Genomic DNA, 27,691 nt, shown 5'->3' on the forward strand with positions numbered 1-27,691 from the left:
CGTGAGTCTATTCATGATGACTTGCCAAACCAAACTAACCTCGAAACAAGTGGGAACTGCCTTCTATGCTGTCACAGAAAACAGTGTTGCCAGTTTAAAGTTCTCCGCCTCTAAAAAAAAAACACCCTTTACAAAAAGGGGATTCTGCACAACATCTGTTTGGGCCTACCTTTCAGTCAACTCATGGATCACATGAAACATAATACAGCATTTGAAGTCCAGAGTTCATTTAGGGAAAACAAATTCAGTACAGGTTTATGGGGAGAGTGATGCACCTTGTACACTCACGGACACTTCTGGGTTGTAACGATTCAATTAAGTCAATGTTATTGTTACAACCCAGAAGTGTCTGTGACTGTACAGCACAATATTCGGCAAAAAAAAAAAGTTTTCGTGGAGGTCATAAACCATTTCAGAAACTATGTTGGTTTGGAGTTAATCAGTTTTGTCGATTACGAAGGATGGTATGCCAAAATGTAAATTTGTCAAATACCCCAGTTATTATTTCTCTTTTAGTCTACGGTTATAACAAGCATAAAAAACAGTTTTTCGTTGTGACGTTTCAGGAAATAAATGTCTGATGAAGGGAGCGTGTGTTCTCCTGAAACATCACAACGAAAAAGTGTGGTTTTATGCTTGTAATACCCGTAGACTACAAGAGAAATAATTCTAGAATGCAAGTAATATGTAGACTGAAGAAAAACTCCAGTTATTGTTGGGCTCTTATGCATCTTATCCAAATCTTCAGCAAAATGTTAGGACAATCAACCATAGCAACACTTGTGTTTGGACAATTGCATCTCCTCTGCAAGAAGTTTCTTTGAAAAGGGCCACACCATATTTAGTTCAGATTAGTAAATGCACTTCTATAAATTTCGGTGCAGTTCTTTCTTGAACAGGTAAACACACAATAAGGTAGGAATAAGAATTCATTTCTGCATTCTTTTGTAAAAAAAAAAATGTGCACGCACTTCTATATACAATAGAACCCTGATTTTACATTTTCTTGCATTATACTGTCTTCATGATTGCAACATAACAAAATGTTATAAAATTTTCCTAGATTTTACATTTTTCCACCTTTGAATTTTTTTTAACTTTATCCCCGAAAAAACGTAAAATCGAGGATCCACTGCATAAACAAAAATTCTACCTGCTCTACCAAAAAAAATTACAAAATCTTTATCCACTCCTCACTTTATTCCCAGTAAAGTCTGTACAGCTCTTTCCAGTCCTTTGATTTAAAAAAAACACCATTTATATTATTCCAATCTTATTGGCCACATCTAATGCATCATAGTCACGAGCCAATCTCACGTATGCTTTCTTCTTACCATCAGGCCTGAAACAAAGAACACAATTTTAGCTTTCATACTCGAGTATACAAGGGCTGCTGGTAAGTTTCTGCAAACTACCACCAACAGTGGCGGTAGTGTTCCGCTATTATAAAAATTGGAAGAATAAACCTTTTTTTATGTTTAAATTATCTTTGATTTTTTTGTTTAAGCCTATTTGTTTATTTTTCACAGCAGTTTGAAGTAGTAGTTTCGTGTGAGAAATGAAAATTTCTCATGAACACTTTCGGTCAATGATTTTTTTATGATTTCAAATGTAGTTTAACACCAAAACTATGTATCGAGCGACTTCATTCGCCTTTTGGGAATGAAGCACCATCCAATAGGACTGTGTACAATTGGTTTTCCGAATTCCACATTTCTCAGTGATGAATTTCATGAAGGTCGTCCATCCATGTCTGTTGTTGCCAGTAATGTTGATGCTGTGCGTGAAATGATTCCGAGAGATCAGCATGTGACATACCGTGAGATTCAGGCATCCTTGAACATTGACATAAAACCAATACATACGGTTTTGCATGGTCATCTGAACATACGGAAACTTTCAAGCAGTTGGATCCCACACAACTTGACCGAAGCTCAAAAACAGGCTCGTGCAAAGAAATGCTCAAAAAATTTAACCGAGGCAAGTCAAATTTGGTGTACTACATCATTACAGGGGACGAAACTTGGATATATTTATATGAACTCGAAACTAAACAGCAATCCATTCATATGAACTCAAAACTAAACAGCAATCCACTGTTTGGATGTTTCAAAGTGAGCCGAAACCAATAAAATTTGTTAGTTCGAGGAGTGCTGCCAAGCAAATGATTGCTTGTTTCTTCGGCTATACCGGACATGGGGCAACAATAGCTTTAGAAGATAGAAGGACTGTAAATGCTGAATGGTATACAACAATTTGTTTGCTAGAGGACATCAATGAATTGCGTAAAAAAAAAACCAAATCGTCGCATTATTCTTCACCACTACAACACCAGTTCCCACTCAGCACACCAAACTGTTGATTTTTTGTTCAGTAAAAATGTCGAATTAATGACTCATTGTCCGTACTCACCTGATTTATCACCTATTGACTTCTTTTTGTTCCCACACATGAAAAATAAGATGCGTGGTGTGCGATTTGTCACCTGAAGCAGCTGTTGACGCATTCCGAACTGCTGTTTCTGAGGTATCAGCTTCAGCGTGGAAAAAAATGCTTTCTAAATTGGTTTCAGCATATGCAAAAGTGCATCGATCTTAAAGGTGAATACTTTGAAAAACAATAAAGCCATTCCCAGAATTTCACACGTCTTTTTTTCATATTGATTGCAGAAACTTTTCCAGCAGCCCTTGTATCAATGTTACGTGGGGAATATTGTTGCATCAGCTCTATGAATGTAAATTGCTTAAAATTTGCAGGTAATCACCACAAAAGGCCACTCTTTAACATGTTACTCCTGTCCACACATTTTGGAAAAGAAACAAAAAAATATATATTTTTTGAAAAAACATTAAAAAAGTTGGGAAATTTGGTATCTCTCACCAGACCTCTAATCAAAATAAGTCTTGTACCATAAGCATGTAACAACAAACCATCCTTCAATAATGATAAAAAGGTGGAAGTGAAATTGGAATAAATAAGCCAGTGTTTCGAAAATTTGGTTATAGGATTGGCCTTATGGATGCAAATAAGTTGAAATTTCCAGATAATCGCAATGAAAGACTACTCTTCGAAGATGTCACTCACATCCTCCTATTTTGGGAGCACAACACATGGTACAAATTTCATAATAAATGATAATACGTAAAATAGCAAAGCCAAGATGATAAGAGGTGCCCACTGATATATAGTGTGTGCTTATCAAGTTCATGTCATCATTGTGCTATAGGTTTTATATCAATGACCACCTTGCCCAAAAAGGAGAACGTATTTCCTCATGCCTGGAGATATGAAAAACATTTACAAAATTAGTGCCAGGTGGAGGCAGATTGAACGAAGTGCCCACTTTTTGTACTGATATCTTTAACTTTTATTTTTATTTAACTTTTTATTATTATTTAACTTTTTATTCAACATAGATATGTGGATCCAGTCATTTGGCATTAATGTGTACCCTGTGAAAGACCAAAATGCTGGAGATATATTGGCTGGTGTCAGTACGGGCTCTGTCCTTATGTTAATGTAAAAAAAAACTACCATAGCAGATACTTTCTAAATAATTTTGCTGACATGAGTACACTGGCAACAGTGCTCAAGTGATGTTGCATTCAATAGCACTAAAAACACACAAATACATAAAAATAACTCTTAAACAACAAGAATTCACACCACCTTCTTCAGATTTGCAATACCTACCTGATCAAAGTGTTGACCTTAGCTACTTCAATGTCATACAGCTTCTTCACTGCAGCCTTAATGTGGTGCTTGTTTGAACGAAGATGTACAATGAAAACTAAAGTATTGTGATCTTCAATTTTCTTCATTGCAGCTTCTGTTGTCAGGGGGTACCTAATTATATTGAAAGCATCCAGCCTGCAAGAGAAAAGTCAGTATTTAAGTTCTCAAACAAAACGTCCAGTAGCACAAGTAAGTGTGCGAAGGGATCGTGGGTAATGAAATCAGCTGCTTACATTGTTCCCATGTTCCTGTGTTGCCAAATTGTGCATCATTATCAAAATCTCGCTCAGTTCTGTTTATCATCAAGAAGAAAACTGTACACATCAAAAACAGACTTACTATCCAATGTTGAAATTTTGGTCAACGAATTAAGGGATAAAAGATATAAATCTAATATATAAAAATGGATGTATGTGTGTGTGTGTGTGTGTTCCGGCATAACTCTCAAACGCTGGGAACAAATTCAACCAAACTTTGTACACATATCACTTGCAATCTGGAAAGAAATACTATGGGGGTAAGACAACCCTAGGGGTGGGGGTGGGAAAGGGGTGACGTAAGAACAATCAAAAATGACCGATATTAGTGTGGAATCCATAGTTTTCAGGGTCGCTAAGATGAATAGTGACACTACGACACCAGAAATGCTTAAATACATGGGAAATGCTGGAGAGCAACTGTTTTTGAACCTACTGAATGTTATATGGGAAAAGAAAACTGTACCGAAGGAATGGGAGATATCAGTAATAATCCCAATCTTCAAGAAAGGGGATAATAGAGAATGCAGAAACCATCGGGGAATCTCATTGCTCAGTGTGCCAGGGAAGATATATTCAAGAATCCTGGAGAATAGACTCAGAAAATATGTCGAAGAGCAATTAGAAGAAAGTCAAGCAGGCTTTAGACCAGCAAGAAGTGTACAATACCATATTTTCACCCTCAAACAAATAACAGACAAGACAATAGAATACAATAAAAAGGCACATGTATGTTTTGTAGATCTACAAAAGGCTTTTGACAGAGTTCCTTGGAATGAGATATGGAAATCTTTAGAGAAGAAAGGAGTGGATAAAAACCTAATAAAAGCAATCCAAAGTTGGTACAAAGGATGCAGATGCTACGTGAGGACGAGAAACCACCAGTCAGAGGAATTTGAAATAACAACAGGAGTTAAACAGGGAGATATACAATCACCATATCTATTTATAATCTTATTAGATGAAGTAATAAAAGAATGCCATATAAAAATGAAACAATTTCATGTAGGATACTGGAATATGAAATCAATTAAACTAATAGAGCTCATATACGCTGATGATATTATACTAATATCTAATACACAGGCTAGTTTACAATATAACCTAAATATTCTTAATGAAGAATTAAAGAAAAAGAATATGGAAATAAATACAGAGAAAACTAAAGCAATGATAATTAGCAGAGAAAAGACAAACCATAAGATAAAACTGAATAACAAACCTTTAGAACAAGTGACAAATTTCAAGTATCTTGGAGTAATTATAAACAGTCAAGGAAAAGAAGAGGAAGAAATAAGAGATAGAATCATGAAGATAGGAAAGCTATATCAAATGATAAACCGAGGATTTATAGGCAAAAAAGAAATATCCACCCAAACAAAATTCACTGTATATAAAACAATTTATATACCAACACTTACATATAGTAGTAAAAATTGGACAATGACTGGAAAACACCTGCAAAGTGTACAAACAATGGAAATGAGGTACCTTCGAAGAATAAGTAGGAAAACCAGGAAAGATCGGATAAGGAATCAAACCATTCGGCAATCTTTAAATGCTCAGCCACTACAAGAAACAGTTGAACGTAATCAACTCAGATGGTTCGGCCATTTGAGCAGAATGAGAGACGAGACTGCCAAAGCAGATATGGGAAGCACGTCCACAAGGAACAAGACCAAAAGGAAGACATGGAATATGAGTGTCAAAGAGATTTTGGAGAAACGAAGCATAAGATGGAAAGAGGCACAGGAAAAGGCGTTGGACAGAAACGTCTGGAGAGCTCTCTGTAAACCCTCGACACCGGCAGGTAGAAGAGGACGCGACTAAGTAAGATGGATAGTGATACTACGAATGCCATTCAAACCCCTGGCACCCCTAGGGGTGGGAAGGGGGACATGTAAAAAACTACCAACATTAGTGTTGAATCCATCGTTTTTGGAGTCGCTAAGCTAATTGGCGACATTCACGATGGAGAGAGAGAGAGAGACACACACATGCTTTCTCGATCACGATCAACAAGATCACCATGTTTCTCCCACGGACAACTTTAATAGAAGATTGGGATAAATAAATACCTGGGCAACGCCAGGCAATCAGATAGTATTCTATCAAACAAGCTAAAAATCATGTGTTAAATACAATAATAGTTAGAGGCATGCATATTTCGTTTTGACGAAAGCATGAAATGTGAAATAAAATTCTGTAATGTTAATTTTTCATGTTTCTGAAAGGTATGAGGTGCATTTTTGAACTCACAAATGATGTGAAATAGACTCAAACACGAAATTTAAAGTTTATACAGAGATGTGACACTTTCTGAAGTTTGAATTATCCTGGGAGTTATGCAATTCACGGAAAATTGATTAATTCTGCTGTAAATAATTGAGAAGCAAAAATGGACCCCTTTTTACAGAAAAAAACTTGACACACTGGAAACTACATAAATGTGCTATTAGAAGGGATGTTTATTTTTTCTAATAAGTGCAGTTTTGAAATCAAATTTAGGATTATATTCACAATTTTAAAACCAAAATGCCATTTTATGTACCACTTTTGACCCGCTTTTTCACTGCTATAACACTGAAATTTTATTTTATTTACAGCTTTTGAACCCAAAATTGATTGTTTTTGTAAAGAAATTTTGCCTTTTTATTTACCAAAAATGTGTGCCTCTAGTAATAGTACTAGTGGAGGAGAAAAATAAATTGTGAAGTACAAAGAAGAATGGCAGTGTAGACAGAGCGAACATTATTCTTTTTTTTCAATATTAATTATTTTGATTTAGCTTGTTTTTGTTGGTTGGTTCCGCCACTTGGTAATGAGAAATACACAACTGCTTGATAGATTAAAACTGATTTTCTGCATGTGGTAGTCTAGTCAGCTCCTTTGGTGCATACAAATATATTCTAATTTTTACTATTAGCAGAGAAAGGGAGGAAAATTTTTACTAAAATTTTGCAGAATCACAACATTGATGTCTTAGCTCACCCCATTTTTCATGGGATGTCAATTCTTTAATATTTTCAAACTTTCTTCATGTTACTCATTCTTAGCCCTTTGTCAGCAATCAAGCACCATGCTTCCCAATGTATTACTTAATACAAGATTGGATTAAAAGTAATTAATTCTTGTATCAGAGTGGCCTTCTTAAAGACAAAAACTGGTAACAACATGAATAACTATGTAATACATTCTAATATGACCGACGCTACAATATTGCTACAGATTTTAAAACCAGGCTAGCACCACAGTGAAAAAAAAACTACCATGATATGTTTAATGATACACGTGATACAGAAAAGACACAAACATTAAAACCACATACTGTACTAGTTATTTTAAAAAAAGTAGTGGGAATTTCCACAATCAAAACTCTAAATATTGAAAAAATAATTGTTAGAACGATTTAAAAATTCAGTCGCCAGGTAAAAATTTTCAGGCGCCATGCCAACCAGGTGCCCCTGCTTGAGAATTTTTGCCACTTTGGCTTCTCCATAAATAGGTGGTGGCAGAATAGCAAGAGTGGCTAGAAGACTTAAATTTTATTACATTTAATGTTGCAAGTTTATTGTACTGTAGTGTATAAAAAAACGTATAATGATGATAAATTACAAGTTAGTGTTAGCACCAGCAGGTCAAGTTACCATGAGTCTATTACCCTACCCAACAGAATAATAATTTGAAATAATCAATACAGTGGAGTTTCAATTTTACATTCATGGATTTTACAATTTCATTCATTATACACTACATACTAATGAATGATGAGTAAATTTTCATTCCACACCAATAGAGGATGCGATTAAAGAAGGCCCCCCCCCCCGATTTTTTTTTATACTTATAGCAATGTAAAATTAAACTGTATTATTTTTGCAATTAATGAGGCAGTCTTTTTATTACATATTGTTTTAAACACATTTTCAGTGTAAGAAATAAAATGCAACTTGAACGCTTGCCATGCTTTTGTACACAGTTAATATAAACAAGAAGTCCATCTGGGACTAAGCATCACAAGATGTTATCAAGGAAATACATTTGTGATTTCTTTGGGAGATTGGACAAGATAAAAGACTTAAAACTGATTAAGAAGTAAGATTTGAGTATACAAAAAAGTAGAGCTGTTACTGTTTACACTTACACCATTCTCCCATGTTACCTGGTACACGGCCAGGAAACCAACGTTTTAAATATATACGTATAGAAATTGTCGGATTTCTGTTTTGTTTACCTTGCATGCCTGCATTGGTGTTTTTCTATTGTATCTGATTAATTTATAATAAATAAGAATTGTTGTGGTAAACTAGGTCAAATTTTCAGAATACGCTACTGACACAGACTGCAAAACATGCTGACTATACTGAGGAAACTGGCAACCACAAAAATTCATTTTGTAAAGTTGCAGGGAAGAGTAGCATAGGTAAAAACATTCAGAACTTGTTTCATTTCATGGAATATCAAAGAGATTCCCAAACGATATCATCATCATAATCACACAGAGGGTCAGTTGTCAAATTTTTCTACAATTCCGACATATTTCGTTGCAAATACTAATATAGTTGAACCTTCATTTTACATTTTCTCACATTACGAATTTAAAATTTCCCCCAGATTATACATTTTTTCGTATATTAAGTTTTTCCACTAACGTTCCCTGAAAAATGTAAAATCAAAGTTCATTTCTTGGTATTTTGCTCACCTGTTCCTCTTCGGCACAGATTTCCTAGGGTATTTTGGATTCCTTGGAGTTTTGAGGGTTCTTGGTGGATGGAAATGGACGCTTGTCCTAATCTTCCTGGTTCGTGTTCCATTTGGCCCCTTGACAATCTAGTACAGAAGTAAAATAAAAATGTTAACTACATGTTTCTTAACTTTTGAAGGGAAGAGAATGACAGGTAAATATATTCAGAATTTGTAAAAATTGTTTCACGGAATTTCAAAGAGATTCCCTCAAGTTATCATCATTACAATTGCATAAAAGGATTCAACATCAATCAATGAGACACAGGCAATTTATTCAGTTACTAAACTGCAGAGAAAACTTGCATATTTTACCATGTTACAATAGTAAAAATATGAAACACACTGCAGATACATCTTACAGATTATGAAAGGATGACAATAAAAATCCAGTTGCCATCAGAAGAGCAAGTAATATCTGGAAAATTAGGCCTACTGTGTGTTCTCTCTCGGTTTTTCTGGCATCCATGTCACTGGCAATCTTCAATGTCTTGCTAGGTAGTGAAGGAAAATTGACTGAGGCTAAAAGGGCTACAACCAGGATGGTGCCAGGCCTTGGACAGAAGCATGACTCAAATCTGAAGTATTATGCATCTATCTTTTTAAGACTGGCAGGTTTGTGGCCACCAAGCTCTCCTGAAAATAAGTCTGCAAGCCATGTACTATGGAGGAACACGTAAACATTACACAATATTTCTCTCGTTTGCAATGGTCCTTTTATTAGCATGCAACGTTAATTGGACATTATGCGCAGGGCTCGAAAAATTCCAGTCGACAGGGCGACTAAAAATTTCACCCTGGCGACTGTGATCTTTTGCTGTAATATTGCAGTTTTTTAAGTTTGCATGTACAAAATTTTGAAGATTCTAAGTTCAAATTACAGTACAGCGTAAGTTAGCAAATGATTTTTTTATCAATGTTGTGAACATTTCATAGAATCAGTAACTATTCCTTACTCCTTGTCCCCCAACCCCTAATTTTCTGGTTTCTCACATGATTTAGAGGTGATGCTCAACTTCTTACAGTATGCACAATTGCCAGTAAGTGGTCTCCTGGTTCCTGCATTTCAGAGCTGGCACCTAGTTCTGAAGAATATTTTTCGAGCACTAATTACGTGTTATGTAATATGCGCATTTAAAGATACATAATGTATTAATGTGTGAAGAATTAAACTTTACAACTGACTAACACTCTCATATTGCTACTGTTATGAAGAATTCTTTTCAAAGGGAAAAGGTTGTACACATTTGAAGGTGACGAAAAACCACTAATGTACAGGTATGCATATTTAGTTTTTTAGGGGAACACGAAATGTAAATAACATGCTATAATGTTATTTTGTTCATGATTTGTCACAAAATAAGGAGAAATAAACTGCAAAATGTGAAATAAACTCTTAAACACAAAGTTTCTAATGTATTTACCAACACAACACTTTCTGATATCTGAATTATCCTGCAAGTTATGCAATTCATGGAAAATTGATTAATTGTGATGTAAATGCTTGAGAAGCAAAAAATGGACTCCTTTATACAGGAATAAACTTAATATTCTGATAACTATATAAATGTATTATCAGAAGGAAAATCTTTATTTTGTGTAATAAGCCTATATAAACATTTGTGTAACCTAGTTTGGCAACACAGAACACCATACACACATGTGACTTACTTTGCTAAATACTCTATAAATATGAACAATTGAATTACCTTCCTCTGCGTATGCTTAGCCTTCTGTATGGCCCTTTTCTTCCTATCCTCTGCAGATTCTTTCTTGGCTACTAACTTTGAGACTTTCTTGTTGACATCTTTAGCGGACCCGGCTGGCTTGGCAAGGGGTTTCTTCTTCCCCTCCTTTCGAGGACGTGGGGGCAGCTTCTTCTTCTCCTTCTCCTTCCCATCCTTTGGAGGACGAGGCTTCTTCTCTTTTGGTGGTGCTGCAGGAGGTGCAGTCGCAGGTGCAGTCTTCGCAGCTGCAGGCTTTGCAGGTTTTTCTGCGGCCGGTGCAGGTGCTGCTGCAGCTGAAGCAGGTTTAGTCTTTCCTACAAATAAAGAGATAACCTGAATCATCATACACAGACTGAATTACATAGGATATGCCAATACTTTACACTTTCTTGGCGTAAGGACTGGAACTGGAAGTATTACTAACATTTAGCAGAAGGAAGTACTCTGTACCAGTAACCTCCCCCCCCCAAATGGAACTTTTCAACTGTGCACTTTTAAAACCTTGGTGCCAAGTACAAAAAAAAAATCTTAACAAGAAATAATTGTCACAGATATGAAATCTTTCTTTCCCAGATTGACAGGGCTTTTAGCAGTGGGGACATTTGTTCACTGTGCCTTCCAATAGTGAGTGTTAAAGGAAGAGAAAAGAAAATTGAAAATTTTCAAGAACAATTGGTATTCGACACGTGCCTGTGGCCACTACAATAAACCAAAGTGAATGAAAAAATGTAGTATGTAGCAGTGGTGCATTCCTACAGCCATGCACAGTTTCATTGAAAATAGGCTCATATTTCTTGGGGGGGATTATGTTTTGGAGTGGCAGTGTTGCCAGCTTACAGAAATAATTTGCAGAATTTTGCTTCTAGAATCTATTTCGATCAAATTGATATTCAAAGCTCAGTTAACTCAAAATATTTTAATATCTTCCTTTTCAGAATTGCTAGTTGTGAATTCGGTAGCTAGAGGGCAGTAACATCGAAAATGGCGTTCACTCCGCAGCAAAGAAGCTGGTGCGTGTTAGAATTTGCCAAAACAGCAGTGTTGTGAGAGTGCAGCGTGCATTTAAACGGAAGTTTAATGTTGATCCGCCTACACACAAATCCATTCTGCAGTGGCATAAAACATTTGTTGAGAGAGGATGCTTTTTTTTATCAAAGAAAAGAACATTCTGGCCGACCGTCCATCTCTGAGGAAATTGTGGAGCATGTGCGAGAATCCTTTGTACGCAGTCCCAGAAAATCAACATGTCAAGCCAGCAGGCAGTTGCAGGTGTCACAAACTACCGTATGCAAGATTTTACGGAAGCGTTTGCATTTTCACCCGTACCGGCTACAATTGGTTCAAAAGTTATATCCACAAGACAAGGTAAAGCGACGTGAGTTTTGCAAGACTATCCACACTTTAATGGAGGACGATGAAACCTTTCTGACAAAGATCATTTTTAGTGACGAGGCGACCTTCCACTTGAGTGGAAAAGTGAACAGGCATAATGTTAGGATCTGGAGAAGCGAGCATCCGCATGCCACTCTTGATGTGGAACGTGACTCACCCAAGGTGAATGTTTTTTGTGCAGTGTCAGAGCATCGAGTATACGGTCCGTTCTTCTTTGAGGGGCCAACAATCACAGGTGAAAGCTACTTAACAATGCTACGTGACTGGTTAATTCCTCAACTTGCTGCAGAGAGAGGTGACTACATTCTACAACAAGATGGAGTGCCCCCACACTGGCATCAACCTGTACGCAGCTTTCTGAATGACAACCTCCCACACTGTTGGATAGGACGAGCTGGACACAATGATCAAAATCTATGTAAGTGGCCCCCACGATTACCGGACATGTCAGTTCGTGACTTTTTCCTTTGGGGGTTCGTGAAGGATCAGGTCTATGTACCTCCACTACCCACAACCTTGAATCATCTTCAGGAAAGCATCAGTACAGCCGTCAACTTCATCACACCAGATGCGCTAGAGAAGGTGTGGTTGGAACTGGATTATCGTCTCGATGTTTCCCACGTAACAGGTGGCGCGCACATTGGGCATTTGTATGGTATTATTATTCCCTTTCAAAACCAGGGAGTGTTTTTGTGCTCATGCTGTATATATATATATATATATATATATATATATATATATATATATATATATATATATATATATATTTTGAAGTGAATTAAAAACACTGTCTCGTGACAAATTATAATTAATCGCAATGTTCAGAAGTACAAACTTGTGTAGGCCTACTATATATTTTTTTTTAAGGCCATAACATATCATTGTCACTTTTCGCATGTGTGATAAGATAGGCATAGAAGATATAGTGAAAAAATTTTTAAAAAAATATATGCATACTGCGAACACATGACTGATGAGCAGTATTTCAAATTTTCTGTGAACATTATTAGAGATCGTACAGCAAACACACGTGTTGCAAAGAAAGTAACATAAAAGTCATATAACGCTAGACATAAAATAAACACAGTCCTTGCCTTTCAAATAAGATTCATATTTCACACTGCATTGGAAAAAATCACGCCATCTTAACCATCGAAGAAACTGTATGAAGGTATGATGGTCTCTCAGAATTAATACATAAACAACGACACACACCCACATACACAACGCATTATTTCACCAAAAAGAAACTTCATTTGAAAATCTACAATAATACTAAAAATATGGTTAACAGTTCCGTAAAGTGGAGACAGATTTCTTAATTTTTACAGAAGAAAGTACTTACGGAAATCATTTTCTGTAGCATTGTTGAGGTTCGGAAATGTAGTTCCTATCCTTTTCAACGCCAATTCATGTTTTCTTCTGGGAAAATATCTCTCAGACACTGAATTGCTGTTACTGCCATTCGCTTTCTGCAAGTGAACACTATGTTCCCTGTTTTAGATGACGTAACCCCCAGTAAGTGCAAACCACGCCATGTTTTCGCAAGAAGATGGGGTGGGTAGGATGCATCGTCAAGTTTTTTAACTCTTTTGCCTAACCTAATCTTACCGGAAATGGTTTGTGGGGCTCACGAGGTATTAGCATAATTTACAATCCGGCCACGAAATTAGGTATTTTTCAGTGAATAAGGTTGAAACACTCACACTCCAAATAGACAAAACACTGCCACATCGCGCGATGAACCAGTACACTATCGCCATATTGAGTGTTAGAGAAGAGAGAAAAGGAAGAACAATAAGTACTCGTAAATGTGAGGACTGTCCTGTGAAACAGGAAGCACTTGGAAATTACTTTCGGGACTAGATAAATTAGTGCATCGTTCAAAACCGTGCTTGCAGAGAGCCGGCATCTTTCGGGTAAGTACCTTTTTCGGTAACATTATCATATGAGGGAAACGGATTCCTTCAAAATTTACAGGAGAAAGTACTTACGGAAATAATTTTCTTTAGCGTTGTGGAAGTTCCTGAATATAGATTTGATCCACTTTAATGTGAATGCGTGTTGTTTTCTGCGAAAATCTCTGTCAGACATGCTGTTTATGCTCCCGCCATTTGCTTTCTGCATGAGAGTGCAATGTTCCTTGTGTAAAGATGATGCAACCCCGTAGCCAGGGTTTCAGCCTTGCCGTGTTTTCACTAGAACCACGTGTCGAGTATTTTTAATTATTTTTTTTTAACTATGCTTGCCTAACCTAACTTAACCTAACCTAACCTTATGGAAAATGGTTTTTGGGGCTAACGTGAATGGTTTTTGGGGCTAACGTGAATGATTTGTGGGGCTAACGTGAATGGTTTGTGGGGCTAACGTCAATGGTTTGTGAGGCTAACGTCAATGGTTTGCGATGTATTAGCATAATTTCAAATCCGGGCACGAAAGTAGATATTTTCCGGTGAACGATGTTGCAACACTGCATAAATCGACAAAACACTCTCAGAACGCCCCCTAAACCAGTACGCTATCACGGCCATAATGTGTTACAGATTCGAAACAAGTAACAGTAAGTACTCGTAAATAGAAGAAATAGACATTATCTTAGTTAGAAATGCATTATTTCACCTTAAGAAATGTTCCGCATTCGAAAATAACATGTTATCAATGTAAAGAAGTCCGAAATATATGATTCGTAGGTGTTTCCCTCATACGATAATAGTACCCCTTTTTCTTTTTACACTTCTGTTCACGATAGCCGCACGAAACATTCACGGGGACGAGGTATGCCTACGAGGTTAGGTTAGGTCCCTATAGCACTCATTTCACCCCTAAATATGTGATTCATCATCGTAACCATTCACGGGGACGAGGTATGCCTACGAGGTTAGGTTAGACCTGTTAGGTTAGGTTCCATTGGCACTCATTTCACCCCTAAATATGTGCATCATCGTAAAATTTCACAAAAGTAATATATGTTAAAAAAAAACACTTGAAAATTACCTTACGCACTTCTCATGGACAAGAGTCAGTAAATATCGTAGAAGCATGGGAATGAATGTACAAGTAAATCGGGACCTTAGTAGAATGCATTTAGGGACTTTATTTTAAAACTAAGGGAACCAAACCTAATCTGCCTAACCTAACCACGAAAGCATACAGTGATGGACAAAAGTAATCATACAGTGGAACTGAAAGGAAGAAAGGACGAATTGCAGCAGCTAGGAATACAATAAGGAAGTCAAAACTGTTAATGCGGTACTAGTTTACTATCCTTCGGACAGATTTCTACAGAAGAAACTACTTACCGTAATAGGTTCCTGTAGTATTGTCTAACATCTGGAAGGTGTTTTCTGTGATGTGGGAATGTTTCATGGAGGAAATTCAACCATTGACGCATAGCCCCACGAACCATTCATAAATAGCCCCATGAACCATTTCCGGTAAGTTTAGGTTAGGTACGGTCACAATAGGTTCCAATAGTTAAAAATTGGTTTCGAAAAAAATATGCGTAGCCCCACACACCATTCTTGCATAGCCCCACGAACCATTGACACACAGCCCCACAAACCATTTGCGGAAACGTACGTTCTTCAGTTACAAAAACACTTTTTTTTAAAATTAAAATTGATCAAAAAAATGTGAATACACGTTAAAAAATGATCCTCAAAGCAGATAAGTAAGTACAAATGTCAAAAATTGACGAAACTCAGAAATTATAGGTGTCCGAAGGATAGTAAACATTTACCATAAAATACAATACATTCTCAATACCCGCTTCTTTGGCTGGACAAAAGTATTCAAACACCAACATAAAAGTTCACTTTGAAGACAAGAAAGGAACAAATACCATGTCGTCAGAATTTAGTATGCATTCCTCTGTTACGGAGAACAGCTGTCAGTCTCTTTTGCATAGATTGAACAAGAGGCGTGGTTATTTCAGATGTAATATTGTGCCACTCATGCAAAATGACCTCTTTCAGTCTATCCTTGCTTGTTATGTCATTTCAGAGTCTGGTTTCCAAATGGCTCCAAAGATGTTCAATGGGGTTAAGGTCTGGGGACTGAGGTGAAGTTTTGAGTGTGTGGGGAGTATTATATAACAACCAAAGGCGGACAATATCAGCTGTATGTTTAGGGTCGTTGTCCTGCTGGAAGTAAAAATCATTCCCAAGATCCAAATGATTGATACTCTGCTGCAAATTATTCTTCAGAATATCCAAATAGACAAATCTATCCATAGTTCCATTAATAAAGAAGAGTTCTCAAACACCTGAGGCTGACATACAGCCCCAGACCATAACGCCACCACCTCCATGTTTAACTGTAGCCAAGAGATTTCGAGGCTCAAGCTCAGTATTGGGCTTTCTCCACACCAGAATTCTACCATCGCTATGGAAAATATTAAATTTTCTCTCGTCCGTAAACAACCCCAGAAGTCCAAACTTTTACTCACATACTCCTTTGCAAATGTTAATCTGTCCTTCTTGTTCTTCTTACTGATGTATGGCTTCCTTCTAGGTACCCTAGCTCTGTACCCTGCTCTGTTGAAAAGCCTTCTAATACTTCTTGAGGACACTTGTTTTTCCAGGTGTTTGTGAACATGTGCCGACACTGCTGACTATGTTAATTTTGGGTTTTTCTTGATCATTCTCAACAGTCCTTGGTTCTCTCTCTAAGTAAGTTTCTGAGGATGCCCAACCCTTTCCCTATTTATCAGCTCTTTTGTGTCATTATATCGTTCGATGACACTTTGCAGTCGCACGACTTCTCCCAACTATGTCTGCGATATCAGAATATGATTTCTTATTGTCGTATAATATCATAATTTTCCTATCTTCGATCGTGGTTTCCTTCCCTTTGCGGCCCATTTGACTTCCTGCAGCATGCCAACACCAAACCAACCACTTCCTTACACAAGTGCAACTGCAGTAAACAAATATCTGGCACTAAATGATGGAAACGGTTGTTTCACGAACTTTTTTTGGGGTTTATAACCTGGCGTATGAATACTTATGACCATCCAGACAGCAGTTTATCTAAGGATTACCCACATTTCTCATGACAATTTCAATTGTATGCACACAATTGCTTTGCGTTTCTATTCTTGCCATTCCAATGGAGCAGAGTCAGTGCTACAAACTTGACTTGCCTTTACGGTCTTCTTTGTATAATAACATGTTTCATTCAGACAATGCCTTTGTATGAATACTTATGTCCATGACTGTATATTGAACAAAACATTAAGTAATCGCTGAAACTCCACAGTATGTGTTAACAGGCACACATCGAAATCGAACCATGTAAAAATTGCATTCATAGCATGAAGAAATTGCAATAAAACAAAAGGAACTTGGGCCGCAAAAAATTACAAAATAAACGAGTGAGAGGCGTTGTTCGGAGATGTAATTCATACCTATGGCGGACACAGCTTGACTATGTTGTGGTAATGCAGTGTAAGTTAGACAAGCTTAAATTAAAAAAGGGGGGGTTGGAAACACTGACAGGGGGTTACGTCATCGAAAGTATGCAGCATCCGGTTCATGTAGCGAAACCAATGGCACTTGTTCGTCGGTGAGATATATATCTCTTGAAAAATACATGATTTCCCGGTCAAACAGATTCCACGATGAAAGAAAATACCTCCCCGAACGGTACTAGTTTACTATCCTTCGGACAGATTTTTTCATTTCTACAGAAGAAACTACTTACTGTAATAAGTTCCTGTAGTATTGTCTAACATCTGGAAGGTGTTTTCTGTGATGTGGGAATGTTTCATAGCGGAAATTCAACCATTGACGCATAGCCCCACGAACCATTTCCGATAAGGTTAGGTTAGGTAGGGTCACAATAGGTTCCAATAGTTAAAAATTGGTTTCGAAAAAAATATGCGTAGCCCCACACACCATTCTCGCATAGCCCCACGAACCATTGACACATAGCCCCACAAACCATTTGCGCAAACGTACGTTCTTCGGTTAAAAAAACACTTTTTTTAAAAAAAAAAAAAAAAAAATTGATCAAAAAAACGTGAATACACGTTAAAAAATGATCCGCGAAGCAGATAGGTAAGTTATAGGTGTCCGAAGGACAGTAAACATTTACCCACCTTTTGGATAATTTACCATCGTGGCAAACAATACACCCGACTACTTAAGCCATGGTCGAAGGTAACTTTTCCGAATAACCCCTATATATGTCATAAATGACAAAATAGTAATACACATAGTACTATAATGTTCTTAAAATGTTAGCTGCACGCAAGCAATGCTCAGTTTAGCAACGCGTGGATACCTTAAGACACGTTGTATCCAAAGCACATGGCGTACTGTCCGGACCCATATTAATATACGAAATGTGATACGATCACATATCACTTCTTCCCTCCATTCTTACGTCTTTACCACATGTATATCTTTTACAACGAAAAATGTGCATATGTATAGAAAAATACTTTACCTGCCGTGGACTTCTTACTTTTCGCAGGATCCTTTTTCGGGGCCATTTTGATATGGAAAAGACCACAGATTACAGACCGTTGTAATTACTGGTAGAACCGGAAATGATCACACGTTACGCCAATTTGCAAATTATCCACGAACAAAGCTCGGCGTGACTGTGGACTAGGGATGGCCAAACGGATCCGGATCCAAAAAAACCGGATCAGTTTGGATCCGGATCCGAATCCAAAAATCCTGGATCCGGATCTGAAAGGTTCGGGTCTGGATCCAGATGCGGGTTCAAAAGTTTCGGGTCTGGATCCGGTTCCGAAAGTTCAGGATCTGGATCCGGATCCGAAAGTTCCGGATCTGAGAGTTTCGTATCTCAATCCCAATATAATATTACCACACCTTAAAAGGTATTATAACCTTCAATTACAAAGAAATTTTTCATTAGTTAGTCGTTCAAGATTTTTTTCAAGTGTTGTTCCTAAAATAATTTGCTACGCATCGGCTAACACACTCGTGCACAAAAATAATCTTACTTGTTTAACATAAAATGTCAGAGGTGATTTTGTAAATGACATTGAAACGAATATGTAATCATTCGAATGTATTGGAAATGGAAACACACATAAATGTGAGACATTCCATTCCAGGATGAAACCTTTAACACATTTAACGAGATAGAAATGTTATACAAAAATTATACAATTGTTCTACAGTTACAGTTTTAAAAATTAAAATAAAACATAATATATGCAGTATTATATAATTACAAAGTGTAAGACTAACAAGGGAGGTTATCTAAGTGTCCCCCTCCGATTTCCATGAAACTTCGCAGGTGTATAGAGGAGCCCAAAGGAAGAAATACGTGTTTTTTGTTTCGGCTAAAAAACTGTTCTAGGGGGCATCTTAACATTTGAGGGAGGGTTGCCCCCTAGAACCATTTTTTAGCTGAAACACAAAAACACGCATTTCTTCCATTGGGCCCCCCTATACACTGCCCAGTTTCATGGAAATCGGAGGGGGACACAGGGGTCAGGCACGTATCCAGAGGGGGGCTTAGGGGGCTCGAGCCCCCCCGAAAGTTTTAGGTTTACACTAGATAAAATGAGGTTTTTGGTTTCTTGTGGTTTGAAATAAAATAATGTGACAATAATTTAAGGAGAGAAATAATTATCGAGGCAAGACTGAGAATGTTCCGTAACCCTGTTATTGATAATAGCACGTATCCAAGATGGGGCACAGGGGGCTTGACCCTCTCCCCAGGAATTTTTTCAGTTTAAGTTAGATAAAATTAGGTTTTTGGCTTCTTGAATAATGTGAAAATAATTTAAGGAGAGAAATAATTATCGAGGCAAGACGGAGAATGTTTTGTACCCCTGTTATTGTTAATAGCACGTATCCAAGGTGGGGATGAGGTGGTTCGAGCCCCCCCCCCAGTAAAATCTTCAATTTACACTAGATAAAATTAGATTTTTAGCGTCTTGAATAATGTGATTTATAAATCTGAGAGAAATAATTATCGAGACAAGACTGAGACTGTTCTATAACCCTGTTATTGTTAATAGCACGTATCCAAGGTGTGGTTGTGGTGGCTCGAGGCCCCGCGCAGGTTTTTTTTATATTTTACTAGATAAAATTAGTTTTTTGGCTTTTTGAATAATGTGACTATGATTTAAGGAGATAGACAATTATATCGAGGCAAGACTGAGAATGTTCTATAACCCTGTTGTTGATAATATTGCACGTAAACTTTTCTTGCGCTTTCGGTGTTTTCGCAGAGCACTAGAGCACTATGTAGAGACTTGTCAGCATTTAGAAGCTGCACAACAAAGGTAACTCCGCACGTAGGGCGATTTGTTGTAATTTCTAATCTCTGGAAGGCGGGAGAGGGCACGTTCTTGAATGAGACAAGGAGTCAACTACTGGCAATATTAACGAATCGTTTTATCTGCGGGACGTTCTAGAATATAATGAGAATATAAATACGCGGATTCAATTTTTCGGTTGATCTTACAAAGAATCGGTTAATGTGATGTCAGAGGTAAGTGTGACAATTCATACAGTCGATTAGTGATCAGTCAGCGTCCTCTGGTTGCTTTATAAGATATAGTGATTCGAAAATGAAGACATTGAAGACAGCAGAACTTCCGAGGCCTCAGTGTAGTGCTAGTTCGGGTCGAGGGCCAAAGAGATCAAGGCGCGCCCCTGCCTGCCTCTCTGCCTCTATCTCTCTCTCTCTCTCTCTCTCTCTCTCTCTCTCTCTTTCTCTCTCAAGTGAATATTTCAGCAGTACCGGATATTGGAGTGGTTTTTTAAAACAGAAATAAACTGCATAGATCAACTGAAAATCGAAGTTTTTAGTGATGATTTAGTTTTGCCAGAACTAAATTTCGTATATGCAGTCCGAGAATTTCATGTATAAAAAAATACTTTTGTTTAAGCCTACTGGGTTCGAAATACATTCAAACACTTAACTACCATAAAGAGACAGCCGAAAATTTTATGAATGTCGAGAAGAGAAAGCTAGAAGATGTTGCATATGTAGGCATTTTAGGTGGAAATTGCAGGCTCTACCAGAACCCAAATCAGGGCTCTACCAACTGAGTCACCTAGCCATCCTTGACTTCAACCGATTTTTCGTTAAAATGTCTACATAGTACATGTCCTGCGTATATCAAATTGTAAGGTGTTGCCTGTATAGTGAACAAGCACAGAAAATATAGGAGAGAAGAAAACTGAGGAGCATTCCCACCGGTTGAGGATATTTTTTTTCTTCTGTGGTCAACAAGAGCTACTACTTCGAGTCGAGGTGACAATGACAGTGGCCTAATAAGGGAGATTTCACACCGTGTCGCCTGTGGATTTCACAATTCGAAATTAGGTTTGTGCGGCCTTTTGTGTCGCTACGGTGTGAAACGTTGCTGTTGATTGGCCCATTCCAATCGACATGTATCGCGTGTCCCTTCAGTCTGAAACCTTCCTAAGTCTTGAAAATCCAAGTCAGAAGGATGGAAAATTAGGGCCTTGTTAAGGTTAGATGTGAAGGCAGGCAGACAGCACCCTAAAGGATCATATCCAAAACTGCAGGAAGAACGCATCTTACTTCAATCTCCACTACGGAATGATAAAACTTCTGGTGAGTTGATTTTAAAAAATGTGTCCGAGATAAAGAGTGGCGTGCCCAAAAATTTCTGAAGAAAGAGGGGTTAGGCATACTATTTTTGGTGGTCAGTCCTGATTTTGCCATTTTTTTCCTGTCTTTGACGTTCTTCTTTTTTTTACAGAAAAGTAATACTGGATCAAATGGGGTTATGACTTCACCAACCCTCCCTTGGGCACGTCACTGGAGATAAATGAATAAGCATTTGATCATACTGGGAGACGAAACATTAGATGTGTTGGGAACGGAAGGGTTTTCGCTGTGCATTAATTGTTTCGTGATCCACCTGTATTCGAGAATACTTCCTTTGTTTCGTGCCGATATATGACAAGACAGCGGAAGCTGTGACAGGCATTTTTGAACATTTGTGAGTGTTAAGGCCTGAATCTGAACAATTTGGTGGGTTTCGGCTTTTATAAGAGCTGCAAACATGGGAGAACAAGACACGTTAGTGGTGTTCAGGCTCGAATCAGAGATACATATTCGAGAGCTGTCTGCGTCCAGTTGGCAGCCCACAATTTGAATCTCGCGTTGTCGAGTGGATTGTCCATCCCGTGCATGTGTAACAGCTTCGTAAAAACACTCAAAGACACCATAGATGTTTTTATGCCTGATGAGAAGAAATGGACAAACACACATACTGAGATGGTTCCGGCACAGAATGCTAATGCATGGAAACAGAGGAGTCTAGTGGTAAAAAATGTTCCGATTTCACGTTCTGATTAAAATGACAGCCTTACAGTGGCGACGATTTAAGGGATAGTTGCTCCCCATTTTTTTGCCTCAACATTATGGCCTCTTAATGTTAAGCCTTGTCTACCAAGAGAAAGTAAACTTTCCTTGCACCGCCCTCCGCCCCCCCCCCCCGTTTTTGAACCCAGTTGCCACCACTGGTCTTAAACATACAATTGTGAGGTTCTTACTATACCCTTTAAAAAAATGGTGTTGAGCCCCCCCCGCCCGAAAGGAATTCCTGGATACGTGCCTGACAGGGGTCAATTCCCACTTCAATTTGTCCTCATCTTGACATTTGAGGGGGGTTGCCCCTCTAAAACCATTTTTTAGCTGAAACACAAAAACACGTATTTCTTCCATTGGGCCCCTCTACACCTGCCAAGTTTCATGGAAATCGGACGAGGAGACTTAGACCTCCCTTGTAAGTGTATTAATTACAAATCGCGCACGCGCGCACACACACACTATATCACTATATATATATATATATATATATATATATATATATATATATATATATGATCCGGATTTCGGATCTGCCAGGATCCGGATCTGGCCATCCCTACTGTGGACGCTGGGTGGTAGGCAGGTATGGTAAAATTTATATTTAAATCCTTTCAGTGGGGTTTTGGGAGGATTTTGGACGGGAATTTATACCGAATCACACGGAGTTCCTCTAGTGATATGTCGTTCACAAAAGTAACGACATAGAATGTAACGACCTGTGGTAACGACTCTCCCTTGGAAGAAGTGTACGACTAGAAATGAATTGAACGACACGTACAAAGAGCCGTGTGTGTGACAGCTAGGGGTGTGCGGGATCCCAAAAAGTTGGCACCGGGAGTAAAGTTTCGCGTCCCAACCCCTACTTCGAGACATTACATTTTGGGATACCGGATCCAAAGTGCCGCGTTCGACTTCTGGATAATAAACCTTTTCGAGCAAGGCCTCATCTCCAGGAAGCTATCAACTCGCGGCAAGCCACGGCACCTAGCAGCCTGTTGAGTGAGATGAGTCAAGGCAAAATGGATAATGAACCTTTTCCTGCTCCCACAAAAATAGGCAATAATTAGGCTGGAGAGTTCAACGAACTAACCGATCTCTAACCACGCACTGGTAATGATCAGGCTGGAAAGTTCATACGAACTAACCGATCACTGATTCCACTCTTCTCCAACTGAACTCCGCGTTCGACTTCCGGAATGCCCAATGATGTATATATTCGCGATTAAAATTACCACCTGATCGCTATAGTGTCGCTTCCAATGTGGCCGCTCTAAGTATGATAAATCGTTTGTTTACATCATTGAACTATATATATATATATATAACTGGAACGCTCGCTGCAACGCTGTAGCAACGTTGATCGGTCGCGAAAACTGAAGCCACTTTTGCGATTAGTTTCTCCAGGGCAGACGGGAAGATAACGTGATGATCCTAACATGTATTTACTCGGCTCTTTGCTTTCGTATAGCACCAAAAGAAACATAATATAACAATATTTATGCATTCAGTACCGGTACTATACATGAATGTCTTATTAAGTGTTTCATTGCTGCTTAATAGTTGACATGTGTTTTCTTCGAAACTTTATCGAGTATTAAGTGGGTTGAACATATGGTACGGTCGTGTTCGGCGTTTGGATGTACAAATCGTTTAGACAATTGCCCGGGTGTAAACTTTTATCAGTATCATTATTGAAATATGTGAATATTACGAATAAATGTATTTGTTAAAAGTTCGTGACGTTAATTAAATGTTATAGCGAAAGCTTTCGAATGAGTTTACACCCACGTATTTCATAAACTATCGACTGTCGCAACTCGCAAGTGATTAAATTTTGTAATAACCAATTCGAATTTTTCATAATTTATAAATATATGAAATTAATTGAGTCATGGAGAGAAGCTAATCAGAAGTAACAAAGCGAATTAAAATAACTAATCTCCGGATAGATTTTTTGTTGTAAAATATTAGTTTTATCTACATGCCATGCTTATGAGCCATTTGTGTATGTTGTCGGCATGTCAAGGAGTAGTTACTAAATTTTAATTGTGCACCCAAAAAAGTGTCTCGACATTATGGACCAACTTCCACACAATGTACGTTTTTCGCAAGACGCACAAGAAGAATAAAATTAATTGTATGCCCAAAAGCATCTTATCAGGGTGTCTACCAGTCTGGAAATCCTAGAAAAATCAGGGCAATTTGCTGCATTTTTTAAAAATCAACGTTTTTGTAGTAATGCACCAAGAGCAGGTTTTTGAAAAAGGAAAAGGACAATCAATACATTTAAAATTTGTTGCGGCCAAACTCTAATTCAATCTGACATACTGAGTATAATTGGTAATTATTCAGCAGAAATTGTATATTAAATACTTTAGGAGAAGGTAACGTTTCGAAATTTCCCACTTTCTTTTGCAATTTTTTAGGTTGTGTATGGCAGATATGAGGAATAATTCAGATACTTTTACTCAATTTTACTGTATTTATGCATTATTTATGCTATAATTCTGATAATTTATGTAAAAAATATTGCGTTAATCACAAGTAAATACATGTCAAGTGTTACGTAAAAGCTCACCCCTGATAAACCTTTCCAACAGTCTGTTTGTATTCAATTTCCCTTCTTTTTATGATTTGATTTATTTTACTTCGCGTTTTGTGCCTCTTGGCTAATTTGCAAAGATGGGGATGAGGGATGAAATGATGAAATTGATGAATGGACATTTACAAACAACCAAGCCCTAGCGTGATTCGAACCCGGGACCCCTAGCGTCGCAGCGCGATGTGCTAACTACTCGGCCACGGGATTCGGCAATTTCCCTTCTTGTTATCACTTTTACATGTTAAGCGTTTTATATCCATTAAAAGGTATCTTGCACACGTTTTATTCACAAGTAACAAGAATAAGCATAGAAAGTGGTGTCTGAATGCAGGTAATGTACTCAATGCAATGCTTTCTCATAAATTATGGCTTTTATTTCGGAAATAATCTGCCGTGAAAATCCATTTACCGCCGCAGAAAAATTCGTCTGCTTGAGCTTTTCTTCCTGCGCTTCCTGGCGTAACTAAGCGAGAGAATGGCTTTACTTTTGCCCCGTAAAGCAGTTCTTCCATGAGTTCAATGGTTTACATTCAGTTATGGCCGCGTGCACCATCGCCGATTATTTCGAAGTTCAGGTGCACGAGATCGATGGGCCTGGTCAAAGTAAACTATTGTAGATGGCAGCTGCCCTGTTGTGTCCCCACGCTTTTGATCGGCATTTGTTCTCCCATTTAAATACATGGGAAATTTGATGCCGAACGTGCTGCTATTACATTAAATTGCAAGTTTAATATCATCTTAACCTCAGAAATGACGTCTGAACATGATAGTTGACTAATCAGTGCTGTAAAAGTAAGACTCTTGAAAATACGATCGTCAACAACAGAAAAGATATCGGAACTCAAAAAGCCTTAAAATTTGCACAGTACTTTTATACGTTACTTGCAAGTTTCACAATTTAAGTGATCTATTGTTGAGAATCCGGTAAAGAATAATGTATAATAATTCCTCGCGACTGAAACTTTTATTTTTATAGTTGTCTTTAATAACTGACTTTTTTTTCCACATGATGATATACTTTTTCACGTAGCTAGTAAATATGGTGCTTTGCTTTATATACACACATTTATCGTCAAGAATAGTTATTACAATTATTTTTTTCTTCTGTTTCATGTCTCGCAACCTCTAGGGCTACTTGTATATTATTTACAGGAATTATAATTTTAAAATTATTGTTACCAAGTAAAAGAAGGACGAAAATACGAGGGGAGAATATCTGCATAATACAATGAAAACACACGTTATATTAAATTATCGGATAGGGCATAATGTCAGTCATAGTGTATAATAATATATATCATGCGTTTACGCACTTAATACATTTTATTATCTTTATAATTTTGCGACTTTTTTCGATTCCTACCCGCCGTTGAATTAGACATGCTCGCAACCAGAAAAAGAGCAAAGCATAGTGTAAAAATTTAAATTTTTGTATTTTCGACCCATGGCAGGTAGAGACGACCCAAATGACGTCAAGTTTAGTGTTCCGTTGCGCTTTAATATATTAATTCTTAGTTCAGGAGAATGTAATTTTCGGAAACTTATGACTGGCTACATAAATTTTAAGCTTTGCTAAACCCATTTTTATTATCGATTTACACGACAAATTCTTACCTTCATTAAAAATAACGTTTGAATAGCCATCCCATCGTGCTCCAATGTAAAGCTTAGGTCAACCAAATGACGAACGAAATTATTTAGGAACACAACAGGGGTGGCGTCGCCACCGGAAAAGTTTGCAATGAACAGCCCCATTGTAATCCACTCTAAATTAACTTGGTTTAAAGATTTGCATTGCACCAACGAAAATCCACGTTCACGAGATTCCGTTCAACTGATCCGAGATTAATTTGTAAGGCTATACCTGATTGGTTGGCTAAAATCAAGAACCGCATAGAGTAGTGTGATGTGTTAAAGTATCAATATGTAGGAGAAGAAAGTAATTCGATCTCAGGCCCGTAGCCAGGAATTCTTAGTAGGGGGGGGGGGGGCGAAGTCAATCCCAGAGGGGGCAAATTTTTAATATATTGTGTCGCATTGGCAAATATAAGAGGGTGCACATAGGCACTTGCCCCCCTCTCCCAAAAGCTATAAGTAACAGGAAAGGGATGATATCTTGAAACTTCAAGGAACAAAAAAGTTCGAGCAACATCAAATAACAATATTTCGATAATGATCTTTCCGGACTGCCAAATAATACAAAGATAAAGTCCAGTCGGGAGGGACTGTATCTATTTTATATTTACGGGTCGATAATGTTAATGGACGATTAATGTCTACCAACAGCTTTGAGCGCCTCTGCAGAGCTGATTAAGGGAGCCCTTTTCCTTTATAAATCGTGCTTCATGTTTCTCTCTAGTTTCGGGTATGAAAGATTTTTACGCACAAAGGAATCTAATGAGAATCCAACAACACCTTTGTGTTGTGTTATGCAAGAAAAATTGCATTAATAAAATAATAATGGTTACATATTATCTACATTTTGATGAATTGTGTAAAAATTTGTATTTTTTATTTTTTTTGTACTTGCTAAAACATTAAAACATGGGCCCCTTAGTCCAGCACGGGTTCTATTTGCTTCAAAGGGGAGACTCTTGCATCACTACAGACAATGTTTGCCTACTGGTGACGTTAACCATTTTACAAAATATTGTGTGAATTGTATTATTGTGTTTTTGAAATACATGTGTTTGACACCTGACAAACAAATAGGGATCCCTTAATTGATCAATGACTTCATGGATGACATTGTCATCATTAATATTTCAAATTAAGTTTCATAGAGAGAAATTATGTATCCTCTTTACATTATGAAAAATATGTTTTTTAATGACTATGGAACCAAACCAAACGATACAAGGTGCCTCCTTCGCCATACCCCATCCCCGCGGCACGAG

The 27,691-nt window shown here is 37.7% G+C and overlaps 1 protein-coding gene across 1 annotated transcript; it reads right to left on the bottom strand.

Annotated features, from left to right (window-relative positions):
- Positions 1-1,179: 1,179 nt before the first annotated feature.
- On the bottom strand, positions 1,180-18,442 carry RpL23A (ribosomal protein L23A). Its single transcript, XM_083129070.1, has 5 exons — positions 18,302-18,442; positions 10,442-10,773; positions 8,692-8,819; positions 3,694-3,870; positions 1,180-1,342 (listed from the first exon to the last, which is right to left on the bottom strand). The coding sequence occupies exons 1-5, from the start codon at positions 18,345-18,347 to the stop codon at positions 1,258-1,260; spliced, it is 768 nt and encodes a 255-aa protein (XP_082985196.1). The 5' UTR covers positions 18,348-18,442; the 3' UTR covers positions 1,180-1,257.
- Positions 18,443-27,691: the final 9,249 nt, after the last annotated feature.

The sequence above is a fragment of the Lepisma saccharinum genome, chromosome 9, assembly GCF_977018435.1.
Source record: "Lepisma saccharinum chromosome 9, izLepSacc3.1, whole genome shotgun sequence".
NCBI lineage: Eukaryota > Metazoa > Arthropoda > Insecta > Zygentoma > Lepismatidae > Lepisma > Lepisma saccharinum.